The 21632-nt window shown below is 40.4% G+C and overlaps 1 protein-coding gene across 19 annotated transcripts in view; it reads right to left on the bottom strand.

The window, feature by feature from the left end:
* The window catches only part of LOC132392708 (DNA-binding protein SATB2-like), a 229258-nt gene that overhangs the window by 15804 nt on the left and 191822 nt on the right, over positions 1-21632 (bottom strand). For 13 of the 19 annotated variants that reach the window (XM_059966975.1, XM_059966970.1, XM_059966971.1 and 10 more), the window contains one exon: positions 9119-9226. The exons of 2 other annotated variants lie outside the window; for them this stretch is intronic. In XM_059966975.1, coding sequence (XP_059822958.1) covers positions 9119-9226 — 108 coding nt within the window. Of the gene's footprint in view, positions 1-9118; positions 9227-11263; positions 11292-11771; positions 11907-14452; positions 19598-21632 lie in introns of those variants that run through there. 4 more of the 19 variants (XR_009511631.1, XM_059966979.1, XM_059966978.1 and 1 more) reach the window with 4 other exon arrangements.

Consider the following 21632-nt stretch of genomic DNA (forward strand, 5'->3'; position numbering starts at 1 on the left):
TAGTCACATCACAATTCTATCACGAATAAAAGCATTTCCCTCTGGTAGCTCGGCGGCAGTGAGGTCAGGTTGGCTGATCCTTCATGATACCTGCCTCAAATTCAGATTAGCCATGTCCAAGAGTCATCTAGGTTGATCTGTCAAACCACTTGATGATGACACTGAAGTTCCCCAACCACAGCACATTCTGTGCTCCCCTTAGTGCTTTTTACAAGAGTTGTTCAACATGAGGGAGCACTGATTCATCAGTTGAGAGGGAATGGTAGGTAGAAATCAAGAGGTTTTCCTGTCTGTGTTTGACCAATATTGGTGCAAACAAGCAAAAGCTTGTTAAACTTAACTGGTATGACCTGGTTTAAGAGAGGAAAGAGCGACGGAGAAACAACGAGGTTGAAGAGGGAATTCCTGAGCTTACGAATCAAGTAGCTGAAGGCACGATTGCTAATGGTTGAGCAATTAAATCCAGGATTTTCAGGAGGCTCGGCAAAATCCGGGCTGCAAAGAGTTCGAGGAGATTATAGTGATGTTGGGGAGCAAAGGCATTGACGGATGGTACAGCAAGAGTGACAATTTTAAAATTGTTACCCAATTCATTTGGAAAACCATTGCACCAGTAGGCAGTATCAGGACATCAGCCCAAGAGATGAGGACTGTCTTGCATTTATAGAATTGTTTTCCTTCAATCAGTGACTGAAAATATTTAACATCCATTTTATTACTGTTGGGCATGATTAATCTTGAAATTCTGAAAATGCCATGAGTGACCTTTGAGTAACAAAACAGACAACATTTAAAGAAATAAGATGATCTGTTGATCTCTTCAATAACCACACCCAGGATCTCCAAGTGAACCAAGCAAAGGAAAACACTATACCCTCAAGATAATTACATAAAGAAAAATATCAACATTACATCCCAGGAAGATAATGCCTGAAAGACAATGCCAAAATTGAAAGAAAATATCAACATTACATCCCAGGAAGATAATGCCTGAAAGACAATGCCAAAATTGAAAGAAAATATCAACATTATATCCCAGGAAGCAGGAGATCTGAATGCAATAATGTATGAGGGTCCTCAAAGACAATCATACCCCAATGTCCTCAAGAAAATCATATTTCCGCAGAGTGTATCTCCAACAATGCTAGGTACTCCAACGAGCTCTATACAAACAAAGGCTAGCACCTTCCAGTGAACCTTACAACAGAACAACATACAAAAAATGCTGGAACAATTCAGCAGGTCCTGTTGAAACTTCTCAGCCCAAATGTCAACCGTTTGTTCCCCTCCTTAGATACTGTGTTCTCCTCCATTGACCTGCTGTGTTTTCTCCAGCATTTTGTCATACCGCTCAAGATTTTAAGCATGGTCAGAACCTTTTGTGTCAACTTTATCATGGAAATGAACAGGATTTACAGAGTGTCATTAGTCAGAAGTGTAACTTGTTTCACACATACCATATTGACAGTAAAAATTCATGATGAAGCTATGTACATCATCCTTTAGGGTTTGAGGAGGTAACTGTCAATCCACACACATGACTAACACAACTGACTCCTGGCAGCATGCTGCCCTTCCCTGCCACAATGCACAAAGATCCAATGGAACACCAGAAAGGCATCAATCACTTAAGTTTGGAAGATATTTCTATTTATTTTCTGTATCAGATGTGCAGTCTGATGAGTACCGTGAGGTGACTCATGAATACTGAACACATACATGTATGGTGTACGATCTTGTATTATGTGTTCCATTCACCCAAGAACCTGGCCCAAAACTGGAATCTACATCCATCACATTACCCACAACGAAACTCCTATCCATGGGAATGATTTTTTCCCTTTTTTTCTGTTTTTTCCTGTATTTTCCTTTTGGATTTCAAACAGCAATGGCTGTGTAATTTTTCTCTTGTTTTCTAGTGACAAGAGGATAAGCTGAGACAGAGCCTCATCAGCATTTCTCATTGTTGTGATGAAACTCTTAATAAGTGCGGAATAAAGATAAGTTACAGAGGGTTTCACTATGGCAGTATGTGGACTGCAACTTTTCCCTTCTTTCTCTCACTCTTTTGCATATAATTGACATAATCTTCACACGCTGGAGGTCAAGGTTCTCTAGTAGAAAGGAGGAAGGAGGGAGATTGCAACATCCAGTAGAACATCACATAAATGGATTTGGCTTCAGGACTTTATTCTGAAAGGCACTGGAGTTTCAATAAGAAACTTCAATGCGATTCCAACCAAATTTGCTAAACAGTTTTCAAACAGTTCTCTCAAATCCAGTGTTGATGGCAGTGAGGCATACTACCAAAAGGAGACAAAGGGTTGCCAATTGCATCTTTAAGTAATCAACAAAAATATTGGGTGTTGCCAAAATAATTCAATAACTGCATTTAAAACCCTGGAGGAATCATCACAAGATTGGATTTATTCAAATTGTGGAGAGAAGGTGTTGTGTAATTGAAGACAAAGATTTCAGCCTGGTGTAGACGCTGCGTGCATTTTGTTTTTAGGCAGAGCTGCTGTACTGTGAGTGAAATTCCCTTCTTATGTTATTTGTCCCAAAATCACGGGCGTGGTAATAGTTAAGAAATTATTTATATATGCATGAGACAAATGAAGAGTGAGGGCTGCGCATTTTCTCCTTCAATAGCCATGAGTCGCTAAACCCATTTGGTAAAAATGAAATGTGACCCTTAACTAATAATGTACCAGGAGTACACTGATTGAAAAAAGATAAGAGGGGAAAAGAAATGAGATAAAGGGGATAATGTGCTGAAAACCACAATTAAAAGCAGCTGGGAGCCATGTGTGAAATGCCCGCAGGGAAGGAAGTAAGATATTGAATGATTACATTTAGGAAAGTTGTAATATGTACTGGAATTGTGTCAGTGATCTGGATTACTTTTCATACAAAGTGGGTTACTATGGAATTTTATATATGAAATAAGGAACAATCAGCGGGTGGCTTCCAATTTTATTTTGCAGGTGGGGTTGTTCTCTCTTAAAGGAGATTTCAAAGTGATGAGTGCTGAATTTCAAATTAAATTCAGGTGACTTCTTGCTTTAAACTTGGATGGGGGGAGAGTTGGGGGGGGGAACTATCATAAAACATTTTCAATATGACTCCCATAACCCAGCCTCACGTGTTCCTGCCACATGTGTGGTCTGGTGGGTTGGTGGTGGTTCATGATTGGTGCAATTTCACTTCTAACAGTTGCATGGCTTAACCCACTCAAACCTCGTTTGTGGCTCAATTAAAATCTGAGAGTCACATTCATTGGATTGTTTATGTTTAATCCTCTCTAATGAATCTGGTGTAAATGGAATACATTTCCATAAGAAATGTAAATGCATATATCATTTTGACATGGGATTGATTTGGATTTATGCCACGGCCCTTGTCATTCAAGAGAACCAAGTAGATTACATGAGGTTTGAGTGTTTATTTCAAGTGAATCTGAATCTTTACCATCATCCATTTTATGCATCTACATTGCCAATCTAGGCAAATGTTAATATACATTTTAGATCTGTCATTGCCCCAAGTGTGTTAGAATGGAGCATCTCATAGCTTTTTGTACAAAAGCCATTGCATTATAGAAGTGAAGGAGGACAGTCGACTCAAGAGTACATGTCAGCTTTTTCTCAACAAATTCAATCAATCCTATTCACCACTTCCTCCATTGTCCCATAAATGTTTTACCTTAAATACTTATCTAACTTCCTTTTGAAAAAGTACTTTCCAGGTGAAGACTATGTGCTGCTTAACAAGCCTTATCCTCAACACTACACTCTTTAAATCTGTATCACTGGTCTTTGGCCTTTCTCATCTCCATTTAACTCATCTAAACTTACTAAGATATTGTCCACTATAATAAATATTCTCTCAACTTCCACTGGCCCAAAAAGAATAATTGACATCAGCCATAGTATTTTTCTAGGAGAACTTTGTTGTATTCCTAAAGAGCTGGCTGGCCAGGGCCTAACAATGCTTTTATAAAGTTTAAATATAACCTCTTTGCTTTTGTGATCTGTGCATATACAATGCAGCTATAACTACTTTCTCAAAGTCTCAGCCATCTTCAATGACTATGCAAGTGTACAACCAGATCCCAGTGCTCCTGCACTCCTCTGGAATTGTCCCATTTAGTGCAGGTTGTCCCTCTTCCTCCTTCCTATAAAACAGACCAATTCTCTTCTTTGGATTTCATCCGTCATGTGCCCATGCACCTCATCATTTTGAAGACTACCGCTATCTTCCATATCTTTTACTACATTTCCAACCTTCGGGCCATTAGCAGATTTGGAAATATTATCCCACTGATCTATCGATGTATGATCAAAAGCACTGACTCCTGGGGAATGCCATGATCTATGTCTCTCTAGCCTGCAAAGTATTTCAGCTCTGCTCTTTGCCTCCATGAATTCATCATTTGACTGGACCCCAATCTGTTCCTCCTCTTCCCTTTGTGCCTGTTCACCATTCAGATCCAAACGTGAAGGAATCCCTTTTGTATTTATTGGGGCTGCTCTTCATGTCCGTAACCCAGCCTCTTATCTGTGCTGCCAACAATTGTTTTTCATAGGCTTTAATTTTTTTTAACAAGCTCTTTACAGGAGAATGCTTTCATATGGCAGTTACTACATAAGCTTAAGTAATCTTCTCTGTTACCTTGTTAGGAAGCTCAATTAGAAAAATCAACTTGCCTTGAACATCTGCCCTCTTCTTCTCCTCACCTGCCCATAAACTCCCTCTGGAACCTCTCCTCCTTCCACGATCCACTCTCCTTTCCTATCATATTCCTTCAGCCCTTCACCTCTTCCACTGTCACCTCCTAAATTCTTACTTCAATCTCCCCACTCACCCAACTTCCTCTCTCGCCTGGTTTTGCTTATCACCTGCTAGTTTGTACTCCATCTCCTTTCTTCACCGTCTTATTCTGGTGTCTGCTCCTTTCCTCTCCACTCTTGATGGACAGTCTCAGCCTAAAACATCAACTGTTTATTACCCTCCATAGATGCTGCCTGACCTGGAGTTCCTCCAGTATTTTGTTTATTGTTGTTGATTTACAGCATCTGCAGAATCCCTTGTGTTATTGTTGTTTATCATTTTTATTAATTTAGACTTCTTTAAGTGACTGTACTTTCCCTGAAGATTATTTAGAAATACTTCCCCATTCCTGGAGTAAAACTGACAGATAAATAGTTGTTGAGTTTTTTTCTTGCATCTCACTTTGAAGAAAGATCCAATACATGTCATTGTCTGGTCTCCTGCCACAATTCCTGCTTCTTGGAAAGACTGGGAGGCCTTAGTTAACCACACTTTAATTTCCACATTCAGTTCTCAAAATGATGTAGAACGTATCATACCCAGACCAGATGACATCCACTTTTCACATAGACTATCATTCCAATATTTCATCTGCCCCATCTATTTCCTATGCCTCCCTTCTTTACTAAATGGCAGCATTCCATTCCTTGGTAAATACAGTACATATATAAAATAAGTATTTCTGCTTTACCCTCCTGACCAGTTCTCTCCTCTTCGTAACCTTTCATTGTTAGGATATTTACAGAGGATTCCATTTTGTCTTAGCTAATAATATGTCGTGACACATTCTGCTTGTCCTTCTTGTTTCTATTTTGCTTCCCCTCTAACTTATCTGGATTTGCTAATTTTATACTTTCCCACAGTCCTCAGCTCAGAAAATTGTTTGCACTGGAAGTATGCACAAATAGTGGATTGAAGGGTTCAGGGACTTTGGATTCATAACAAGGCATTGGGAATCAGGGATGCAGAAAGAAAGGAAGAATAGAGAAGAAATAGGCTAAATAAAGTCAAATTAGAGGTAGAAAGGGATATAGACTGTAAAAATGATTGGCAGAGGAAAGTCAAAAGAGACAGAAAGGTAAAAAATTCCAAATATTAATTTTTTAATATCTCTTTTTACAAATTTCATAATTAGAGCATATTGATGTTCTTAAACACCAGTGCTAACTTTCAGCAGTGGGTTTATTTGGTGATTGATTCATGACTTGATTGTTTGATTGTCCATCATATTTGCTAATGGCGGTTATGTTTGTGCAGTTCTGTTGAGCGACATAGATGTCCACAATAAGGACATGAAAACTGTCTTGGATCTGGAAGTGGAGCTGCTGCTATTCTTTCCTTCTTTGTTGGGCAGCAATTAGTACTGCTCGACGTCTCTCCTCCAGGTTATTGTGAGCGGTTCTAACCGTGGATCGCCAGCCACACTGGTCTAGCATAATCTGTTCCAGCCATTTTAGTACAAGCCCAGCATGTGCAATCTTTTCTTTATTGCAGTCTTTGGAGTTCTTATGGGGCTCACCATACACTAACCGCTTGGAGATTCGGGAATCCTTCATGTGGATGACATGCCCTGACCACTGAAGCTGTGCTTTTACCATCATGGCCTGAACACTCATTATCCCTGCCTTGTCGAGGACCTCTCATCTCATCCCTAGGTTTAACTGGTAAATTATGTAGAGTTGCTTGGAATTCACACGAGGTTAATTTTGAGCTGCTATTCTCATCGGGTTTATGGGAACACTGTAAATTCTTCAGCATTTCAATTTCACCAAGGTATAGTTGAAACTTCTCCCCTACCACGTAATCTCAAAACTTCTAATTCAGTGTTAGTTGGGAGTTAAATCAGTTATCGGAAAATAACTTGTGCCAAAAGGGAGCAAATAGATGGAGGATATCCAATGACAAAACATAGGAAGCAGTTATTCCAAAAGTGACAATAACTGAATAATTCAAATAACAGCAATGTGAGTCAATTGTATCTGAGTTTGTCAGAAGCAATGTCATCATAGAAAAGCACCAGAGATTTTCTGGTTCACCATGCACAGGTCTGTATTGTGCTGTTTACTACTAAGTATTTTCTTCAATATATAGCTGGATTCAATAATGAAGTTTTAAAAAAATGTAAATTTAATTAATTTGACGTTATTGTATGCTGGTGGATTGAAAATGCAAAGGATGTTCCAAAAGTGCTGACATTTCATTTGTATTTCAAATGCCATTTGTGATGACCAGTACGTTTGAGTTAAAAGATAATTAAAGTTACATTTTCAGTTATAGACATAAATATTTTAGTATCTATTTTAGAGTTTAGCTTTGTTTGAGACTGAAGACCTTTAGTAGGTTTCTGTGGAGTTTAGTTTCGTTTGAGACCTCGTGTCAGACAGAGGAGCAGATTGCCTTTGAGGAAGGAGGTAAACTGCTCTTTGAGGTGGATGCAAAAGCTTTCACTGCACTGGTGCAATGGAGAGCAAGTGCAATCCCCCCACAGTCTTGGGAAACATTTACTCATCTCCCTTACCCCACACCCCAACAACATCACAAAAGAAGGCAGTTCCTTACCAGGCTGATTCCTGTCCTATCTTGCTGTGCACACATTGGCTGTCAGTTTTTATCCCTACAATGACTACCCTTCAGGCAGTAGTGAACTGGTTGTTAAATGCTTTAGGATGATCAGGGGCTTTGAAGACAATGATAGAAATGCAAATTATAGGATTGTAGAGCCACACAGCACAGAAATAGGCCAATCAGTCCACTCTATTCATGCCAGTCTCCAGGAATCCACATTCCCCATTCCATTTACCAGTATTTGATTCACAGCCTCCTTGACAAGCATTTCAAGTGCCTGACAGGTACTTTTCAAATGTTGTGAGAATATTTTCCTCCACTAATTCATCAGGCAGAATGCTTGGTGGCAACCATACTCTGGGTGATTTTTTCCCCCTCCAATTCCTTCTAATTTCTTTCTCTTCATATTAAACCTGTGCCCTCTGGTTTTAACTGCCACTGTTATGGAGAAACGTTTCTTTCTATCTATTCCATCTATGCCCCTCACAATTGCATATACTCCATCACATCCTCTTTCAGCCTTCTCCATTGCAAGAGAAAGACAGCCTATCCAGCCTCTCCTAAAAACTGACATGCCCCATCCCTGTGAATCCCCTCTGCACCCTCTCCAGTGTAAACCTACCCTCCTATTGTGTGAAAATCAGAACAACACACACTACTTCACCTGTGGCCTAACTAAAGTCTTTTATTTCTTCACGACTGCTGCTTGCTAACTTTAAGAGCTATTTTTTCTCAGTGTTTTCAGTGAAGTGACTTTGGTAGGTAGAGGTTAGGAGAACAGGCCCAGGACCATCACCTTCATAAAGAATCAACCATTGATTAACAAAATAAAATTACTGCGTGAGTAATTTATTTATAAATGTAACTGCTATGCATGAGCCAGCAAAGAACACAACTGGTACTCTCATATATGTGAAATTCCAGATTTCACCATTGCTGTTTGCAGCCTTGTTTTACTGGAACACTTTGCTAATTTACGGCTGTGCTTTGTAGTCAAGATTCAGGAAGCAGAGCCATTGCATACTGCATGACACGGCTGTCTGCCTCCATATGAGGCAGGGACCGAGGGCACTAACAGCTGTACCCACACCACCTCGAATAAGACTGCCTTCTTCCATATCTACTTGTGAGCAATCCACTCGTTCACTGATACAGCTGATGCAGCTATCGTAATGATTTAAAACCTTAATCTGGTGATTCATTTTTGTTCACTTACAGAGATCCAGCACATCTTGCAAGCCAGCCTCCCCTCCGTTAACTCCATCTACGCTTCCCGCTGCCTTGGGAAAGCAGCCAACACAATCAACGATCCCTCCTATCCTATTATTTGCTCTTCTCCCCTCTCCCACTGGGCAGATGATACAAATGTTTGAAAGTACATAGCACTAGATTAAGGATAGTTTCAATCCCACTGTAACTAGATTCTTGAGTGAACCTCTCATACTCTGAAGATAAATTCTTGATCTCCCAGTATACCATGTTAACACCCTTGCACTTCATTTGTCTAACTGCACTGCACTTTCTCTGTAGCTGCAGCATCATATTCTGCATTCTGTTCCCTTTTTTACCCCCTCAATGTACTTTGGTATGGCATGACCTGCCTGGATGGTGTGCAAACGAGCTTTATCATGTTCTCTTACTATACATGATAGTGATAATAAACCAATATTCCAATCTGCATTATTGTCAACCCTCCCTTTCCCAACACAAAATAGCTCACCTTTAAGCATCCTCCTTCAGCTGGAAGTGTGGGTGAATGGGTCACTGACTCTCTTATGACTGCCGATCCCAGTGGCACTCCGTGCTCAGCTGATCTAATGTGGGCTTGCTACAGAAGGAAACAGAAGGCCAGGATTTACCCTTGAGTTGACAATGGCTTCATGAGGAGACCCACCAGGTGGCTGATTGGGAGCAGGCAGAACTTAACGCAGTCAGCCAGCGGAAGTGGTCCTCTTATCTCAATGTACCTTCAAAGTAAAACCATTACCTGATACATCAGCAATTTCATTGCCTCATCAAACCAGACTTTCACTTCATGCAGAAAAAGGGACATGGGCTAACAGACAGGGTATCTGCTTTTGAAGTACACATCAGTAATCAATTATGTCAATGAGTTGTAATTGACAGTGACAGTAAGAATATTTTACATGCTCACCTATCATACTTTTTTTCTGTAAAAAGTACTTTCCTTTGTATTCCCCTTGAAAGGTATATTCCATACAGCCATCCCACCACTCTTCCTGCTACAATCAGCAGGTTGTCTGATCTATACATATGTGGTGAAGATACATTGACTGATTGCAAAAAGGCCTGGTATAGAAACACCAATGCCATTAAATGGAAAAGCCTACAAAAGTAGTTGCTATGGCCCAGTCCATCTTGGGTAAAGCCCTTGCCTCCATTGAGACATCTACACAGAGTGAAGTCACGAGAAAGCAGCATCCATTGTCAAGGACCCCCACCATCCAGGTCACGCTCTCTTCTCACGCTATCAGGAAGAAGGTACACGAGCCACAGGACCCACACCACCAGGGTCAGGAACAGTTATTACCATCAACCATCGAGCTCATGAACCAGAGGGGATAACTTCACTCACCCATCACTGAATTGCTCCTACAAACTATGGACTCACATTCACATTACATCATGTTCTTGATATTCATTGCTTGCTTGCTTGCTTGTTTGTTTGTTTGTTTGTTTGTTTGTTTGTTTGTTTGTTTAGCTATCTATCTATTTATTTATTTATTTATTTATCTATTTATTTATTTATTTATTTATTTTTCTTAGCTCCAGCTGGTAAAACCTGAGGTATGGGCATATCCAAGCACGCTCATTTGTCAATTGCTAGGAACTTTCCAACTATTCTAGCAGTGTTTAGTGTTGTGGCTTTCTGAAGATTTACATAGATTTTACTGTGTAGCCCAAATTGTTTAATGCTATTGTGTAGTGCCTTTGGGGTGGCACCAGTTGTGGATATTACTGTCGGAACAATGGATACCTTGTACACGAGGTAAAGTCTTTCAGTTTCCTTTTCTAATTCAGCATATTCCTGGCATTTTTCACTTTTTGGTTTCTATAAGTTATGTGTGGTTGAAAAGGCTACATCTATTAAACAGTTCTTGCTTGTTTATCCTATGTTATTATATCCGGAGGGTTATTACAGATTGTCCTATTTGTAATGACTGATTGGTCATATATAATTTGTGGTATTCTGACTCTAAAGCTGGATCACGCTTGTATTTATAGTAAGGTGTGATTTCTTTTATGAGTTTCTAGTTTACGACAAGTTTTTGATTAATGATGTGTGCCACTTGATTGAGCCTGTGTAAGTAATCAGATTGAGTTAAACTTGTACAGGACCCTGTAATGTGTTGGGTTGCTTCTGGTTTTTCTTGGCATTATCTACATTTATCATCTTGAATTTGTTGATTTTTTATTACGTATTTTTGATATTTTTGTGTTAACCATCTGGTCCTGTATTGCCACAAGGAACTGTTGTGTTTCGGGGAAGAGATCTTCAACTCCGAACCAGGCGTTCAACGCTTTCTTGTTGGCATCAAATCTGCTCAGTTCATGGGGATGTCTTCCCTGGAGGGTCATGCTCTTCCACTGGTTAACTTTTTCTTCTATAATGATAATGTCTTCATTTTCTGGGTTGTGCTCTCATTTAAGTTTAGTAGTGTGTACTTCTTAGCAGAATTGCATATGCTTGCACAGAGCGCTGATTCCTGTTTTTGTTGATCAAAATAGATCCATATTATTATTATTATTATTATTGTTTTTCTTTTTTGAATTTGCAGTTGGTTGTCTTTTGCAGATTGATTGTTTGCCCATGCTATTGGGTGAGGTCTTTCATTGATTCTGTTTGTGTTTCATGGACTTACTGTGTATGCCTGCAAAAAATGAAACTCAGGGTTGTATATAGTGACATATATGAACTTTGAGCGAACCACATATTTCTCCCTCTCCCTCTCACACACACACAAACTTTTTTTAAATAGTAGTGAAATTGTTCCTTAGCAAACAGTAACAGAAGAATACTACCTGGATAACTTAGCCAGTGTAGTGAATTCATATTAATAGAGTTAACAATCCAAACTCAAACTACAGCAAATGCTGGAAGCTGAACTAAAAATAAATACTGGAAATACTCAGCAGTTCGAGCAGCATTGGTGAAGAAAGAAACAGAGTTAAAGCTTTGGATCAGTGCTCTTTCAGTTTAGAAGATACGTCTATAATTTTATATTATACATCAAGTTCACTGTAAAAACTGATCTAACGCACACTGGGGAAAATTAACTACTGATTGATTCAAAGATTTTCTTATTTCATTAAATTATCATTCATAAAGTTTTACACAGAAAGTTACCTACATAATGTTGCATATTGGTCTGTGGAGCACTGGTTGACCGCTACAATCCCAGAGCATGACATTGTTTAACTGGGCACTGGGCAGTAGAAGGTGGACTGCAGGATACTGGGACACAAAATACATCTATATGAGTGACCTATAATAGAATCAGAGTTATACAGCATGGAAACAGGGTCTTTGCACAAACAAGTCCACAACAATTCTGTTGTCTACTTGAGCTAGCCCCACTTTCCCCACATTTGGCTCATAGCCCCCAAACTTTTCCTATCCATGAAATTACCTAAATGTGTTTTGACGTGCGATTGGACAGAAGATTGGCACCAAAGTACAAAGACTGCACACTCAGTTAATAGATGTTATTGCTACATTTATAGAAATGCTCGCAAATAAACTTCTATTAATAATTACTCAGAAATCACTAAGCTTAAGGTCTAATAACATTTGATGTTCCATTTCCAATAGTCCATGTGCTAATAATAACAGAAACTTCTAATGGTTACTTTAAAAGAGGAAAAGTAACATTTTAATAAAGAGAGAACTCATGTAAGAATGGCAAGAGTATTGAGATGATGGGAACACTATTTGCTCCAACTCACACTGCGTGCTGACTTGGACGCACATCATTCCTTCATTTCAACTGTGACAACATCCTGAAACCTGCTATCGAACAGTATGACAGCACCATCATCATAAATATTTCAGTGCTCCACTGCCTTACAGAAGGTTACTTTATAGAAAGTAAGGTCAGAGGATAAAAAGGAGCTTGCAACATCACATTACCCAAGAACAAAACAATCAAAATAAACAGTATTTCTGTAAGAATAGGTTTGGGTTCACATAGGTGTGAAATATATTCTAAGACAATGTGATTCAATTTACACTCCCACTTTGCATTCTACACTTGGTGAAACAAGCTAGTTGCTGGAAGACCGTGGATATTCGAAGATTGCCGAGACTGAAATAACATGACATTTTGTTAGGTGAAGGTATTGAATGATATGGCGTGAAATGCATTCATTGTAGCTCAGGCTCAGATCATTTGTGGTTGAACTTGGATAGGAGCTGCTCTGGGGTCTACCTGGCCTACTCCTGTTCAACACATCAGCAGTATTAGAACATAGAACAACAGTACAATTCTCCTGAAATGCTTTCTCCGCGTATCAAGTTCGGGCTTCCGCAGTTTTTACAAAAGTAATTTCACCACTTTAATTCAAGTAAATAATTTATTACAATTAACAATTATCTACAGTTGATGAGAATTAACAAAATTAATTACAATCGGGATGGCACAGTAGCATGGTGGTTAGTGTAATGCTATCACGGCACAGCAATCACCGACGAGAGTTCAAATCCTGCTGTTGCCTGAAGCAGTTGGTACATTGTCAGGGCTTTCCTCAGAGAGCTCTAGTTCCTCCGAAAGACATGCGGTTAGGGTCAGAGAGCTCTAGTTCCTTCGAAAGACATGCGGTTAGGGTCAGTGAGTCTAGTTTCATCCGGTTAGGGTCAGTGAGTCTAGTTCCTCCGAAAGACATGCGGTTAGGATCAGTGAGTCTAGTTCCTCCGAAAGACATGCGGTTAGGATCAGTGAGTCTAGTTCCTCCGAAAGACATGCGGTTAGGATCAGTGAGTCTAGTTTCCTCCGAAAGACATGCGGTTAGGGTCAGTGAGTCTAGTTTCCTCCGAAAGACATGCGGTTAGGGTCAGTGAGTCTAGTTTCTCTGAAAGACATGCGGTTAGGGTCAGTGAGTCTAGTTCCTCCGAAAGACATGCGGTTAGGGTCAGTGAGTCTAGTTTCTCCGAAAGACATGCGGTTAGGGTCAGTGAGTCTAGTTTCTCCGAAAGACATGCGGTTAGGGTCAGTGAGTCTAGTTCCTCCGAAAGACATGCGGTTAGGGTCAGTGAGTCTAGTTTCTCCAAAAGACATGCGGTTAGGGTCAGTGAGTCTAGTTTCTCCGAAAGACATGCGGTTAGGATCAGTGAGTCTAGTTTCTCCGAAAGACATGCGGTTAGGATCAGTGAGTCTAGTTACTCCGAAAGACATGCGGTTAGGGTCAGTGAGTCTAGTTTCTCCGAAAGACATGCGGTTAGGGTCAGTGAGTCTAGTTTCATCCGGTTAGGATCAGTGAGTCTAGTTTCTCCGAAAGACATGCGGTTAGGGTCAGTGAGTCTAGTTTCATCCGGTTAGGATCAGTGAGTCTAGTTTCTCCGAAAGACATGCGGTTAGGGTCAGTGAGTCTAGTTTCATCCGGTTAGGATCAGTGAGTCTAGTTTCTCCGAAAGACATGCGGTTAGGATCAGTGAGTCTAGTTTCTCCGAAAGACATGCGGTTAGGGTCAGTGAGTCTAGTTTCTCCGAAAGACATGCGGTTAGGGTCAGTGAGTCTAGTTTCTCCGAAAGACATGCGGTTAGGGTCAGTGAGTCTAGTTTCTCCGAAAGACATGCGGTTAGGGTCAGTGAGTCTAGTTTCTCCGAAAGACATGCGGTTAGGGTCAGTGAGTCTAGTTTCTCCGAAAGACATGCGGTTAGGGTCAGTGAGTCTAGTTTCTCCGAAAGACATGCGGTTAGGGTCAGTGAGCTCTGCGCTTGCTATGTTGGAATCAGAAGAATGACATTGCCTGAAGGCTGCCCAGCACCATCACAGATTCAAAGGACATTTATTATCAAAGTATGTATCCTTGTTGGTTTAATTTCACAGTGTGTTTCAATGTACTTTTGATGACTAAAGCTAATCTAATCTAAGGTGACATAGCTCTTGTCAATGAAGCTAAACAATGGTTCATCATCTGATCTTTTATTTATTACACACGCACAATGCTGGAGGAACTCTGCAGGCCCGGCAGCATCTATGGAAAAGAATAAACTATCGATGTTTCAGGCCGAGATCCTCCACCAGAACTGGACACATTTCTCCTTCTCATTTACTGGTTTGGCCTCATTGTGGTGAATCCTGTCATTAAAATTATAACCAGTTTGTGACCTTACCACACAGATGGGAGAGATAAAGTGAAGGCCTAGTTTGTAACGAAAGCAGCAAACTTGTCATTTACAACACAGGGGTGGCAGAGGAATATAAATCTGATTTTATATTTCAAGACATTTATATTTATATCTTTTGCACAGACAATTTTGATGAAGGGCTTATTACTTTTAGTAGTTAGCAATCAGTTGACCAGTGATAAGTACAGATAACCTTAAGGGTAGAAATGGAGGAAAGCAAAGATTTTAGAGGTTTGGACACTGGGCCACAGAGGAGAGTCTGTGAGGTTTAAGGGAACAAGGATGAGAATTTTTAAATCAAGTTGACAATTCCCTTGGTGCAAAGGGGTTCACCAGGATGTTGCCTGGATTAGAAAGTATTAACTATAAAAGAGTTTAAGTTGAACTTGGATTGTTTACTCTGCAGCACTGGAGGATGAGGAGGCTTATTAGCAATATATAGAGTTATGAAAAGCATCAATAGGGTAATTGTACTCTTTTTGTCCAAGTTGGAAATGTCAAAAACTACAAGGCATAGATTTAGGGTGAGAGAGTGAAGTTTGAAGGCTATTTGTGAGGCACTTTTTTTTTACACCGAGCATTGTGGATGCCAAGAGAGTGGTTGAGCAGACAGGATAGCAGCAGTTAAGATGTTCTAAGACAGACACATGAACAAGCAGAGAATAGGGGGGGACACAGACCATATGCAGGCAGACAGGATCAAGGCTGAGACGGTGGGTCAAAGTACATGTTCCTTGTCTGCACTTCTCTACGTTCTATGTTCTGCAAATTATTGTACATTTCCAAATTTTTAGTTTAAATCAGCCTTATTGCCACAAGTTCTGCAAATAATAATTGATGGTATCAAATGTTTTCAAAAAATAAAACTGGTTCTATATTTATATTTATAGCTCATTCTAGTTAATGCATTTTGCTTGTGTCTCAAAGGCTACAGTAAAACTGGGTCCTCAAATGCAGCCACATAACACACTAGTTAAAAAGATGCAACTGCAAAGATGTAGTTGTACTAGTTGAAGTCATAGAACATAGAACTATACTGCCAGGAATAGGCCCTTCGGCCCACAATGTCTGTACTGAACACAACGCTAAATCTCTTCTGTCTGCACGTGATCCACGTCCCCCTCACCATTCCAATTTCCCTCTCTTCTTGTACCTCCTTACCTGTCCATCACCTCCCCCTGGTGCTCCTTTTCTTTCTTCCATGGCCTTCTGTCCACTCCTATCGGATTTCCCCTTCTCCAGCCCTGTATCTCTTTCACCAATCAACTTCCCAGCTCTTTACTTCATCTCTCCCCCTCCCTCCTCCCCCCCCCATTTCACCTTGTGTTTCTTCATCCCTTCCCTCCACTTTCTAACTCTGACTCCTCATCTTTTTTTTCTCCAGTCCTGATGAAGGGTCTCAGACAGAAATGTTAAAAATGCTCTTTTCATAGATGCTGCCTGGCCTGCTGAGTTCCTCCAGCATTTTGTTGTGCTGCTTGGATTTCCAGCATCCGCAAATTTTCTATTGTTTATGGTATCTTACTGTTTGCTAATTATTAAATGATCCAGCATAGAATGAAGACAATTTATCCATCACATCTTCAGCACAGCTATCCAATTAGTATCACTCACTTTGAACCTGCAAATATTTTTTTCTTCAAGTATTTATCCAATGTTCTTTTGCTCATACAGAATCAGCTTTAACTACACTGTGATGTATGAGTTAGGAAGCACTACTTAAGATTGGTGATTGACTATTTCCTACCTGATGAAAATGTGTCAGGTTGTTATTCTGACACTGTACTTACAATCTTTTGACAGTGATTTCTCTTATAAGCAGACACATCTGCCTGATAGTCCTAGGTTAAGTGAGGTATGTAATACCTCACAGTAGAAAGAGAATCTGTATATAATAGCTCATTGCATTAAACATTCTCAAGTAATTTCTAAATTGTTTAGCAATATCCACATAAACTTCAACAAAGCTATTCGCAAGCTCAAACTTCTCTGTTCTAAGACCACCACCAGCTCCTCCATCAGAACTCCCTTTTCACCAGTACCATTTTAATTAATCAGCAGCCTTAATATTCTTCATTAAGATAGTCTACTCCACACATGAGCACCATGCAGCAAATAGGCCTCAATCTGTGTTTTATAAACAAAAGCAAAATACTGCAAATGGCAACAAATCAGAAAATGTTGGAAAGATCATACTCATGTGAGAGAACAGAGGTGACATTTGATGAATCTCAGTAAAAGTTAAGGATGTTACAGGTTTTAAGGACAAACAGGACAGGGAAAAAGGGGATGGGAGGAAATATGAGAAAAAAAACTTGGCAGTGTATTTGACTATACTCTTTCTTCAGAAGCAATAAGGAATAGATAGTAAATACAGGCATTGTGATATTAAAAAAAATCTATGACTCAATAAGTAAATAAAAGATTGGCAGGAAATGATTAAAAGGGAAAATGGACAATGGTTGGTGCAAGGCAATAAAAGGCTGCAATGGGACAAGAAAAACAAGACAAATCTGGAGGAGCTGCAAATGACAACAGCAGAAGCACGTACAGTAACCACGGCCTGAGATACGCCTGCAGTGGACTGTTGTTGAGGGCAGGATAGAATCCAAAAGCCCTCAAGGTCAACATCAAATTCAGAGAGCTACAAAAGTTACAGTTTCAACATCCTTTCATCAGAAGCAGATAAGATTAATCAAGTTTAAATTTAGAGAACATGGGAGGGAAGGACAGAATAAACGAGAAGATCTTTGTTCACATGGACGACAGAAAAAGTTAAATGGCAAAAAGGATGGTAACACAGGCAAAAGGGAATAGTAATGGGGCAGGTAAAGGAACAAAGTTGGGGCAGGGCAAGGTGAAAATGGGGATGGCAGAATCATCAGAGGAAATTGCTGAACTCGGCTGAGTCCAGAAGTCCGCAATTTGCTCTTTGGCAAAGACTGATTAGTTGTTCATATAGCTTATTGCTAGCATCAATGGAACATGACAGGAGAGCAGAGACAGAGAGGTCAGAATGGGAGAATTAAAACAACCAATGTGTGGTCATGTTCACTGACGTGCCCCTGAAAGAAGTCACAACCAGAACCTTAAGTGGTTGTGTGGAGATGATCAAACCATAAGCAGAAAATGCTGAATACTAAGTTGAAAAATGTGCACATAACTCATTGTTTCATCTGGAAGAAGTTTACTGGAGTCTGGGTATTAGAGAGAAAGGAGATAAATGATTTTGTGTGACACTTCCAATGCTTTTGTGGGATGGTGTCATGGGGAAGATACTGAGAGTTGATTCTGACGGAAATGTAGATCTGGGTACAGTGCTTTTGCACTGTTGATGGAAGAGGGAATGGATGATATATCAATGACAGAAACTGTGAGATGGCAGAAGTGGAGAAGAAAGGTCCCACTGAACACTCAGCTGGAAGCAGAACTCTGCCTTGGTGCTACAAGGAAGGTGTGATGGCAGAGCTGTGGGAAATGGGAGAAGATGGTTGATGACCCATCAGAAAGACCGGAATAAAGTCCCAAAACTGATTACAAGAGAAATATATCACAAGCACTGCTTGAAACCAGTGGAGGAAACTCTTGCTAGATCATGATGGTCTGATGGGGTATTGGGATCTTGGCTGAAAGAGAAGCAGATAGGTAGTCATGAAGTCAGCTTTCACCTTCTACAAATTAAAGTTGTTTTTCAGAATGACATCAGCAAGGTAGTTGTTAACTGTTTAATGGAATATCAGGATGGGGCCTGAGAGGCTACAGAGATGCTAGTTCTTGGGAGGGGGATTAGTACACATGAGGTAGCGAAACTGGAAAGATCGAGGCCATGCTGGCACTTCCAGATGAACAGATGCAGAGGAAGAGAACTCAGAGGGAGCTTTGAATTGGAATGAGGGCTCTGGCAGTCTGCTGGACAGGGAAATGTCTCCAGGTCAGAGAAATAGAGATGGAGGCAGAAATAGCAGCAAGACGCCTTGACAAAGGGAACTGGCATCATGAACCTGAAGCACTAATTGGGCCTCACTCTCTCCACAGTTGCTGCTTCCTGGTATTTCCAGAATTCTGTGCTTTCATTGTGGCAGGACAGTTCACCATTGTGCCAAGCAGCACATGCATTAGGACACCTCCGTCTGCAGGTCCCCTTCCAAGCTGCATGCATTGCTCTGATGTCAATTCCAATTCCTGCTCAGGAGCACTCTTGGACCAACCTCAGCAGAAACACCACAGTGGCTCAAGAAGTAGCTCACCACCTCTTAAGGAAGGGCAATAAATAGTGCTTTGCATGGAAGGCACAGATCTCAACAATTAACAAAGAACTGCATGCATATTCTTATATGCTGTGAAATTATGTCTATGCTTCACAAAGAATATTTTATTAAACTACTTTTCCCTTTAAAGGAGCTGTGAAAAATATTTATGCCCTCTAATTAGCTAACTTATTACTAACTGGAAAGATATTGCAAAGGTATAAGCTTTTGTAGTCAATCTATTATACTTGCATGAAGTATCTTCTTAAACTTTTAAAATACTTCATTCTAGTTGCTCTTGACTTCTCCCTTCTATTTTGTATTTATTTCTTGTCTTTTCTCCCTTCCATTTTGTTGTCCACAAATTATAGAACTGTTCCCCAGGGCTTTGGGCAGAACTTGGACACCATCGTTTCCAGTAAGAAAGTGGTTGGCAACTTGTAGAGCTGGCCATGATCTTCACTGGATGACCAAAATCTCGGAATAAGCAGAAATCATCCAATGTTCATTGAGAGCTGTGCTGTCCAGGCAAAGCAGCAATGTTCCAGCAGCTCTGACATGGTCACTTGACAGAGGATTGCTTCTACAGACAAAAGCACAGAGATAATTAATGGTTCATAAGTGCCAACGGGCACTCGCCTGGGTTCCAGCTATGCCTGCCTTTTAGTCAGGTATGCTGAATAGACTATGTTCCCCAACTTTTTCTACACTAAATTGACGACTGCATTGGTGCTGCTTACTGCACCCATGTGGAGCTCGTCAACTCCATCAAATCTGCCTCCAACTTCCACCCTCGCACCTTCGTGATTCCCATGTTCATTCATCCCTTCCCACTGATCTCTCTCCTGGCACTTATCCCTGCAAGCATTACAAGTGCTACACCTGCCTCTCTACCTCCTCCTTCACTACCAATCAGGGACCCAAACAGTCCTTTCAGATGAGATGATACTTCACCTGTGAGTCTGTTGGGGTCATCTACTGTATCCGGCGCTCCTGGTGTAGCCTCTTGTAATTCGATGAGACCCAACATAGATTGGGAGACTGCTTCACCAAACCCTACACTTCACCCTCCAGAAAAAGCAGGATCTCCCAGTGGCCACCCATTTTAATTCCACTTCCCATTCCGACATGCCAGTCCATGGCCTACACTACTGTCGTGATGAAGCCACACTCAAGTTGGAGGAGCAACACCTTATATTCCATCTGGGTAGCCTCCAACCTGATGGCATGAACATTGATGAAGATGATTTTAGATTGTCACATGAACACGGAAGGGATGAAGGGAGATGGATGATAAACAGGAGCTGGGCATTTAGTATGAATTGGCATCAAGATTGGCACAACATTGTGGGCTGAATGGCCGGTCTAATGACTATGTTCTTCAAACAAGTATTGCGTGGTAATCAAGAATTAACTACCCAGGAGTAACAGATGATCTCTTTAAAAGGCTCAAAAGGAGTGACTTCTCCAAAAGGAATCAAACACCTGAAACACCATCTGAGCATAAGCACATCCCATCATTTGTATCATTGAATCAAACTTGGACCGGAATTCACTGTTACAGATCGAACCCACCACCATCACACTTGCAGCAGCTCAAACTGTTCCATGGTAGTTACAGAAAACAAAGGGGTTTGGCATCAGCACCAACAGCAGCCAACAACAATTAACTTTTACACCTGAAATATTTTCGGCGGCATATGATTATGAAGAAAAAGATTTGGAATTTTCTCATTTTCAGATCTTAGGTCAGGTGCTTATACAATCCAGTATACAATCCAAAGACACAAGTAGCAAGCAGGCTTTTGGCCAGTTACATTTGTGCCGATCCTTAACCATCCATTTACACTAATCCAACATTAATCTCATTTCTTATTCTCCTTACATTCTCACCAAATCCCCACTCACTTATACATTTAAGGCAATTTACAGAGGACAATTAACCTCCCAACATGCACAGCTTTTTAAAGAAGGAGGAAACTAGAGCACAGGGGAAAATCCAGACAGTCACCGGAGTCTTTGGTGTTTTGAGGTCGTTGTCCTTCTAGCCGTTTGCTTGGCATTTTAAGCATGCATTAACCTATGTATTTTAATTGATTAATGCCTAAAAGAAAATAAACCTAAGATGAATCCCTTCTAGGGAACTTATCAACAATTAGCAACTATACCCCTGTAAAACAATGGAGGTTATTTTAACTTGGGTCACAGGATACAATAGGCCTTACTGCATTGAGTTACCTGCCTAATTTCATCCAGTAATAATACTGAAAGAGGAAGAATAATGCGTAATTTCTCATGGGCAAACAAAATTCATCATAGTCCTGACAAACTGCATTCCATCCATCAATGCATGGAATTTTGTTGTTATAAAGACAATACAACATAGTTAACAATCAGAACATAGGATGGAGAAAAACATTGAAAATATGACAGTGGGAAAAGCTTGGAAATTGAAAGCGGGCAGAAGAGCTTGTGTGGTGATGGAGCTGGGAACAGTATCTTCTAAATATGACAAAGCATGGCTCAGAATGCTTGGCAGAAGTCCTAGTTTGTAAATAAGCTATTGAAATGCCTCAGTTATAAATTAGAGGTTAAACTTTAACAGCAGTGGTTGATAT

The sequence above is a fragment of the Hypanus sabinus genome, chromosome 4, assembly GCF_030144855.1.
Source record: "Hypanus sabinus isolate sHypSab1 chromosome 4, sHypSab1.hap1, whole genome shotgun sequence".
In the NCBI taxonomy this organism is placed as follows: Eukaryota; Metazoa; Chordata; class Chondrichthyes; order Myliobatiformes; family Dasyatidae; genus Hypanus; species Hypanus sabinus.